At 40.5% G+C, this 9,181-nt stretch overlaps 1 protein-coding gene across 1 annotated transcript in view; it reads left to right on the top strand.

Annotated features, from left to right (window-relative positions):
- The first annotated feature begins 273 nt into the window (after positions 1-273).
- The window catches only part of LOC127028515 (E3 ubiquitin-protein ligase RBBP6-like), a 15,655-nt gene continuing 6,747 nt past the window's right edge, over positions 274-9,181 (top strand). Inside the window, exons 1-6 of the mRNA XM_050914272.1 lie at positions 274-349; positions 2,022-2,058; positions 4,662-4,706; positions 7,110-7,198; positions 7,318-7,414; positions 8,254-8,393. Coding sequence (XP_050770229.1) covers positions 7,161-7,198; positions 7,318-7,414; positions 8,254-8,393 — 275 coding nt within the window. The 5' untranslated portion in view covers positions 274-349; positions 2,022-2,058; positions 4,662-4,706; positions 7,110-7,160. The remainder of the gene's footprint in view (positions 350-2,021; positions 2,059-4,661; positions 4,707-7,109; positions 7,199-7,317; positions 7,415-8,253; positions 8,394-9,181) is intronic.

Raw genomic sequence — 9,181 nt, 5'->3', positions numbered from 1 at the left:
CGTTTTGCTGTTGGCATTCCCACTATTGAAAAAAAAAAGAAAAAGGTTGTGCTGCTTGTGTTTGATTATCAAACCTGAAGATTTCTTGAAAGGTACTGTTAGTGTGTTGAGACGATACAAGCGCAATGTTACCTATAAAATTTTGCTTTTCTATCTGTAAAGGGATTCTCTGAAGTGCTGTGTAATTCCATATGACTATACGTTCTTACAAATCGACTCATGTTTTTTTCTGTATTTGTGTTGTTTTCAGAATACACAGATGATAACGCCTGATTCCGAAGAACTCATCAGTAATTGTTCGAAGACTCCCTGCTGGAGGAGTTAAAGCTACCAGCAAAACATATGTTAGGTAAGTATCCATAAAGCATTGTATTCCTTGTGAGGGGTTTCAGTGTGTTAGCTTTTTTTCTGGCTATTAGCTTACAGAGGCATTCCGGTTGTATCTTTCTTGTGAAAGCTGCTGTTCATTTGTGTTGTCATGGGGTAGATTTTAATGTGTCTGTCCCAAAGCAGACTTACATTTTTAGGCCTGCTGGGACATGGGGCTCAAACTGCAACAATGGTAACTTTGAAGATGATCCTCTTGGGTTTGTTCTTGGGGTTGATTTTTCTGAGAGCCAAGCTGTAGATCCTGTTCCCTCTGCGTGGAGAGGTTCCTTCTTCTATGTGTTTGCTTTTCTAGGAAAGACAGATAGGCATTGTAGTGTAAACTTCTAATTTGTTCCCATCTCAGAAGAGTCTGAGTCTCAGTGTTTGACTATTTCTTGCTTTTGGAGGAGAGGGGGCGGGATCTGGCAGGTATTCTTATGCCCCACATCTGGGTTTTTGCACACTAGCTATAGAGGAAGACCAAGGGTTGCCAGCTGGCGAACCATGCAAACCAGAAGTTCCATTCATAAGTGATTCCTGTGAGTTTCCTAAAGACAATGTCCATTTCAGGCAAGAGAAAAAGAACAATATCCTAAAGCGTATTGCCTTTTGTGCGAGGACGATGAAGGAATGGTTAATCCTTTCCCAACCTGAAGCTCAGTAAGCAGTTTAGCACGTTACCAAATGGTGCTAGTTATCTTTCGAAGTCTGTTTTTACTCGCAGCTGATAGCTGTGCTCCAGGTTTTAATTCTGTATTCCTAAGATTTACAGAGGACAGAGAATCAGGTGCCTTGGTTAAAATTACAGAAATTCAAATGCAATCCTGACTACAGGATTCCTGCTGTCATTTATGTATTCATACAGTCCAGTTCTATATCAGCTACGTTAGCATTGTGTGAATGGTCATGTTTTCCAGCCTTCTGAAAGCGATGCCTCTCCACCACAATTAGGAGATGTTATTAGCTTGTGGTTTTTAAAAAACAAAAAATTAATAGGCATTGTCTTAAAGAGTAATTCTGTACGCATATTTAAGACATTATACAAATTAGGATTAATGCCAAATGGGTGGAGTGCTTGAGAGGTGAGTTCTGGTAATGCTATTTTGAAGCAGAATGCTATGTTAAGCTTGTTTTTTTTCAGTGTATGGTAAAAAGCATGTATTTAGTCTCTATCAGAGGTAGTGCAAATTGCAAGTTTCAAATGTAATAGATATTTCCTAAAATATTGTAGCATTTTTAAGATTATCTTAAAGCAAGTTCTGGCAATTAAGACCTTTTTTTTTTGTCACGGGGCATCCTCAATCACACAAAATCCTAGGAACTGCTTTCAGGTGACATTTCTGCTACTATTTTGAGTCAATATAGCATATGTAACGCATTTGGTATTTTGGCACTTTCATGGCTAAGCATGGTAGATATCTGAAAGTCTTAGGGTAATTGGTGACAAAGCAGAAATGGGATTTGGGGGTTTTTTTTAGTTGCACTGAATGTACCGAGAGAGAACAGTTTAGGTATACGAATAAATTTGCACATTCACTAGACTATCAGAACATAATGTTTTGATGCTCAGGTTTTACAATCTGTTTTCACTGCTTTCTGTTGGGTACCAGTGCTTTATTTTAAGTTCTGATCACCTTTATTTCTTCTTCTAGAAGTCGAACTGAGCCAGTGAGTGGAACATCAAAAGCCGTATGTAAAACCACAACCTCACACTGTTTTCTACACACTGCCCTTACCTCTAAACAATGTAGCCTTGTATGAATTTTCCAAACAGTACCTTAGTATAATTTCCAGTAAAACGTAGTCTATGTTGTAAATACAATGTCTTTGATTCAGCCTAGGAAGAACTGAGTAATGCTATCATTTGCACAGTTCTAATGTGAATATTGGTATTTGTGCCTAGTAATGCCTTGCATTTCATATGGAATAGGCTAGAATATTTCCTGTATGACTTTGTGTTGTACAGATAACGTATGATCGTTTTTAGATCATGTAGGTTCAAGGTTTGCACAACTGAACATGGTGCCATGTTCTCCATCTGTCTGTCTATAGCTAGTCATACGTATGTTTGTATAGGTTGGTGTGTGCTTTTTGTTTCTTGCAATAAAAATTATTTGGAGTGTATTTTTTGTCGTTTTCACTCTGTATCCCTCAGCTTTTGGTTTTAAATACTTATTTTGCTTAATGGTTTTTGAAAAGGTTATCAAAACCCACTGAGAAACCATTATTGTTCGACTTGGTACTGTTTCTTACTTTTGACTTGGGGGTTCCAACAAATACCAAAACCAACCTATCCCATACGTTTTGCAGACAGTTCTGTGCAGCTAAATGGTTCCTTTTCATGTCCTTAAATAGTTGGGTATTTGTTCCTCAAGCTGTGTAATTGAGGTGATATCGTTTGGGCCCCTCTGAGTACATAACTGTCTTTAATAGATTGCCATGAATTTAAATATCATTGCTACACAAAGTGGTCTTCTAAAGTTCTGCATTTGCTCTTTCCACTTGATCTGATGAAGCAGTTTAGTTTAATAAGTTTGTCTGCAAATGAAAATATCTAAAACCCAGCCTACAAATTTTGGCACAAGGTTAGAGCCTGGAGCATTTGTGGGTAAAATCCCTGTCATTTTTCTTAACTTCTGCCTGCAGTACCTTGTTGGATCTGGGTGACCAGAGATCTAAGTAAGACAAGGAAATACTTGACTGGTAGTGGTCTAGATCTTGATTTGCCGCTTCCTTTTTAACAGAAGGAAGATCTTGACAGTCTAGATCTTGATTTTGCCAGACTTCCTTTTGAACAGAACTAGGTACAAAATGTTCTGAAAAGAAGGAAAGTTGAATCTTCTGGTACGACTTGCAACGGAAGGAAGGTCTCTTTTTCCAGATCTGGCTGTTCCTCTCCAAAGGCACATTTTCAAGACCTTAATAATATGTTGTGTGTGCTTTCCTAACCATATAGAGAAGGCATGATTAACTGGAGCGAGGAATCATCTTCTGCATGTAGATTTTCCCCCCCCCCGAGTCTGCTAAAACTGCTCCCTTGAATTCTTCCACTGCATTAGGTCATAAAGGACAAGAGCTTTTTCCAAGGAAGGGTTTGCATCTCTCTTCTGATCCATTTCGTGACCTCTTGAGGAGAGCTGTTCAGTTTACCTTGTGCAATTTCAGTCTACGTTTTTGAACAACTTAAGGCATAATAAGCAGTGACTCGAGTGTCTTTCTGATCATGTTTTACTAGTGTAAGCTTAACTGCTGCTTGTGGCATAATATAATTCAAGAGAGTGGAAAAGGAACAAGATAAGAGTTACCCTTTTTACTTGTGGACAAGCTGCCCTTCAGTCTTAGTTCTGATGAAACACTGCAGTCCATTACTAACTAGTGGCCTGAGGACTTCATTCCTGCAAGCTGTTCCAGTAGGCAGCTGGGAGGGAGGAGTGTGGTTGCAATGGAGAAAAAAATGACAGGACTGTGCTCTGAATCCATGTTTTCATCATCATCCAAAATTGGGTTTGGTCTGATAGCAAGGAGAATAATATCGATTCTCACACTTGCCAAACTAATTTGGATCGTATGGCCTGTGGTCTAATAAAATACAAGAAATGAGTTTTCTCAGTTTTGATAGGCTCCTCTGTCATGGTAAAGACCTGTATTTCAAGAATGGGAGCAGTTTATTTCTTTGTAGACGAAGTGGTGGGTTACTTTTATGGGTGATGTTTTGGATTGGTGTTTTTCTTTGGGTCTCGTGGGGTATGGTGAGTTTGGCATTTTGAAACTTAGTGACCGGAGGGGCAGAGTTCATGTTTCAGGGCTGATGTGCCTGTGCTTTCTTTTGACAGGCAACTCTACTGGGTGCATTTATCCATGATGAGACATGTACTGATTAATTTGCAAACTACACGGAAAATAAGTTTCCTGTAATGATGCTTCCTTCTCAAATAAACTGCAGTATTTTTTAAAAATCCTCTTTAGCTGGAAACGGACAGCTTCCTTACCCCTTCGACTTGTAAGCAGTTGTGAGCATTTGCCAAGGGTCCCTCTCTGAGATATTGTGGAGCACTAAGTTGGTCTCAGGCGGGTTTGCTTCTTTTAGTTTCTTCTCATGAACCACATAGGCACTCTTGAGCTGTCATAGCTTTGGACTTTGTTTTGAACGAATCCAAATTACACTAGGTTGGAAATGCCCCTTTCAGTGACCCTCGGAGGATATAGCGCAGACTTTCAGACTACAGTAGAGGTTAACTATGGCTATGTTTTGATTGTAGAACTTGAATATGTGTTTACTTTTTTGTGAACAGATTGATGACTCTTCTGCATCTCTTTCTCTGGCCCAGCTTATTAAGGTAGATATAGATATTCTTGTCCAATACTTCACAAAAAAAAGTCTTTGCTTTGTATTTTTAAATGTTCTACTGTGATCTATAGCTGGGTAACTGTTGTAATGTGAAGAAAACTGTAATTTCATATTTAATAATTTAAAGTATTAATTTTGACTTTGCAAAGTGTGTATCTTTTGATACCATCCTGTAAAGAGTAGCTCCCAGTTGGGAAGATAGAAGGGGAGTACCTTATCAGCCTCAGCGTAATGTTGCAGTATTACTCATCTTCAAGGCACAAAGAAGAAACCCTTCAGAAGCTCTTTACCATTTTTCATACGTTTCGTTAATTTTGCGTTGGAAGCTACCACAATTTTTACAGAAGAATTTAATTGGCTGTAAGTTACGGACATTTCAGGGGGGTTTGCAACAGCCACAACAGAAGCGTTTCTGGAACGTGGACAATTGCCTGGCTGTTTTTGAACTTCTAGTCACTGTAGATCCATTCTTTGAATGCTGCACAATTTCATAAATTGTAGTATACAGACAGTGGACAACACAATCTGATTGGTTTGAACGCAGACTGTGTAACTTGTGTAAATGTACCGAATTGTTTCTAGGAATATACCAATGGGTATGTGTGGCATATTAGCAGATGTGACCTGCTGAAACTGTTGTAATGCCTGTTTTGCTATGGAACTGCTGGCATTTTTTGCTCAACAGTGTGTAACTTTGTCTGGGAAAGCACTAGTGATGGCACTTTGGGAAAAGGCATAGTGCTAGCCAATTAAATTCCTAGTCTTTCAAGTGACAAAGATTGGAGGAGGCAGGGCCTAATGCAGAGGAGCTAGTTCTTTCTTCTGAAAATAAAGGCTGGAGTTCATTTCCAAGAAAGAGAAATCTCTTCCCACTGGTAACTTCTTCCCTCTCTCACTGCAGAAATTAAATTGTGGACCCTTGGGAAGAAAAAAAAAAAAAAAAGAAATTAGTTTGGAAGGTAGCCACCAAAAGAAATTGGTCTCCATTAGTGCTGTCCCTAAACGTGTCCGTGGTTCCGTAAACTCATGTGAAGTTTTACTCTAAAATGTGAAAAACTGTCCAAGTGGCGTACTCATTTAAAATTTCGAGAAAATTTAAGCATTTCCAAAAAATGCAGGAACATAACAATAAAGCAGCTCAAAACGGTTACTTACTCTAACCTCTTTAGTGCAGAGTGGCTTAGCATGGAGGCAATGTGTTGTTCAAAGGTTTCTGTTTGATTATTACTACGTATGAAATGCCGTATTTGAGTTTTGGTCTCTTCCTAGTAATGTTTTGTGGGTTTTGGATGTGTTTTGTAAACCATTTGGGTTCAAACAAATTAGTCAAGTATCTGTAAAGCTTTCTGTAAATGTTAATGGACACGCTTTCATAGATGTCGATCTGGATTATGTTACTGTTGAGGAAAAACTGTCCCTATGAAACAACCATTTAATAAAACGTTGAAACTCGTTGGTTGCTTTTGTGAATGAATGCATATAAGAAGAAAAACATGAGTGGTTGATCTGAATGATAGGTGCTTGAAGGTCCAAATCATTGAGAGTCACTCCCTTAGACCCTGCTGGTATCTGGACCAGTGTGTAATAAAAACATTTGAACAAATACTACTTAAAAAAAAATCAGCTGGCTTCAATAATGTGAAGATCTAGTTCTGGATAAGGTCTATGTGACAATTCGTGTGTTAAAAGGACACAGTCAACTGGAAAAAACTGCAGGCTGTGCTTACTGGAGTTAAATCACACAATATGAAGAAGTGAGTAGCGGGGGAACACGCAGTTTGGAGTGCCTACAGCACGTGATGGTCAAATTTCTAGTGAAGAGAATCTTTTGTCTTGCTGAGGGATCCTAAAAAGCTTGATTCCTTTTCATGCTTCTGTGTCTGCAGCTGAATGTCAGCAAGCAAAACCAAGTTCCCCGACTCCTGAGTTGCGTGTCCTTGTCATGCTGCCCAATGTCCATAATGCTACTTGCACACCTCTTTGTCCCTCCAATGTCCAGTGGCCGTCTTCTCTTTCAACTGGTCTGGAGCTTAAAAATCAGTTGAAAAAGAGTGGAGAGTGCACTTCTTTCTAGACATAGCTTCAGTCCACTTGGAAGCAAATGGGATTGGTTACCCAAGTCTTTGTGGAAGGTCCAAAGAGAGCCTAAGGTTTTGAGTGCCCCAGAATGCTCTTTTCAAGCAGGGTGCCAGGCACGTAAACAGCCTGTGATGGCGCAAGGACTGCCCAGAACATCTTCAGCCCAACTCTGTTTTGTAGAAGCAGGGGTTTTCCTGCAACCTCGGCTAGCGTTGTGCTGCTCTTTACAGGATCGGGTGAGTGGTGTTGTCTTTGGCTGTGGGGGCTTCAATGTGTTTCTAATGGGTGTGTCAACTACTTACCTGTTAAACAGACTGCCAATCTGGCTGAAGCCAATGCTTCCGAAGAAGACAAAATAAAAGCTATGATGATACAGTCTTGCCGTGAATATGATCCGATCAAGTAAGTGTTGATAATGTCAAATCTGTTCTTTGAAGATTATGGAAAAATTGTAGAGATGTTTGTTTTAACACGAGAGACACATGCATACTGTTTTCTTTTTTTCCCCCAAAACCTTTTAGTTACATGAAGAAACCCTTGGGTCCACCTCCACCGTCATATACTTGCTTTCGTTGCGGAAAACCTGGCCACTATATAAAGAACTGCCCAACAAATGGGGTAAGATTGTGGGGGACTTGTGGCGTTACTTAGTTTTTAATTTTTTTACCTTGGCCGTTAGGTAACAAATAAATGACTACTCATCTGAAGAATTGTTTCTCTTGGGGTGAAATACAGAGGTTATATGGCAATGTTGCAAAGCCCTTCAAAATTCCAGGGCAGGCTGGAATTGTAACTGTGAAATGTTCTTTTTTCTAGGTCATAGACATTAAATATGTCCATCGATCTTTCTCTGTGAACTTTCCTGCATATTTTTACCTATTTCAATATTACTGGAAATTTTCCTGGTTTTAACTCTTTCTAATGACAGTTCACAGTTTGTACTATTTCATAGGAAAAGAAGACGTTTCTGTTGACCCCTCTCTTGAATATTTGCATGGTTTAATTACACAAGTCTCTGGTTGAGTATTCATGCCATTTAACCTTAGGGACTGCACGTATGTGCCTGAGGTATGAATTCAGCCTTCAAGTACAGGTGGTGAATAGCGGTTTCTCCAGTGACTGAGTGAGAGCCCTGAATGAAGCTCTCACTGTGAATTGCGCTTTGGAGGAGGAGCGGGTTTGTGTCTCTTGTCGGGGTGGGTGGTGAGCCAAGGGATGTTGCACCCTTAAGGAACCGGCAGTTAAGCCAAAGCATGTCGACTGAGTTCAAAACCCTGCTCAAGCCTTTGGAGCATCCTGGCTCTATCCAGTGAGGAAAAGAAGTCTTTCAGTCGAGCAAGCCTTAGGCGAGGTAAAAGGAGAGGATGAAAGGCTTTTGGTGCTTCAAAGAATCATTGAAATGTCCTTTTAAGTGTGGGTCTTGAGGTGAGCCATGCCTGCATTTCTTTGCTTAACAGGACAAAGATTTTGAGCCTGTTCCCAGAATGAAGAAGAGCACAGGGATTCCAAGGAGTTTCATGATGGAGGTGAAAGATCCCAATACAAAGGGCGCTATGCTGACAAACACTGGAAAATATGCAATACCAATTATTAATGCGTAAGTATGGAATTAATGGGACTGACCCAAAAGGGAACGAGAGAAAGCACGCGTAAATGTCTGCGTGGCAATGCAAGCAAGTTGGCCGGCATCTGTAATTACGGGGGAGGAAGCATTGTCGTTGTATCTTAACCTTACTATCTGTGATGCTTTCTAGTCTTAAAGGAGGGTGGTGCTGCTGTCGATGCCCCTGGCAGTTGCTTGAAGTGGTGGTACGCTAAGAATGCGTATTTCTGCCAAACATTTTGGTAGTGTTTGGAGGGGAGTGGTTCTCTTTGAAAGCGCCTTTTGCTTCTGTTCATGTTTCAAAGGCTTCTGGCAAACTTTAACAACTAGCTGTGGGCCTGAGGCTTCCCCCGTCTCTGCTTTTATCCGATCCCATGTGTGAAACAGCGTGAAGTTTTCCTGTTGCACTAAACTAAGAGAATCCTCCTGGGTGCTGACAGCAGTGGCTGTTTGACAATGCCCTCGGTAGCACTTGTGTTTTTCTGTCACGGATCTCCTTTTGTAGCAGCTGTAAGGTAGACTTCTTGCAGTTCTCAAATGTAATGAGTGGGAGGCTAACTTCATCCTGCGCCTGCAATTGCCATTTCCCGTCTGGCGACGGAGAGGTGGGATTCGTTTCAGCTGATTTGGAGCTGTGGACAAATGATTGTTGTAGTCGGAGGTAATTTCGTAGTTGATGCAAGGAATGGGAGAGTTCTGCAGAAGGGAAGTTGTTCCCCCCTCCCTCTTCTAGTGGTGTGGCTCCAGGAAAGGAGTTTAAACTACATGCCTACATTTTAGAA

Source organism: Gymnogyps californianus, unplaced genomic scaffold, assembly GCF_018139145.2.
Source record: "Gymnogyps californianus isolate 813 unplaced genomic scaffold, ASM1813914v2 HiC_scaffold_34, whole genome shotgun sequence".
NCBI classification, from domain to species: Eukaryota; Metazoa; Chordata; class Aves; order Accipitriformes; family Cathartidae; genus Gymnogyps; species Gymnogyps californianus.
Note: the sequence above shows the minus strand (reverse complement) of the source record. Positions and strands in the feature narration are given on the sequence as shown.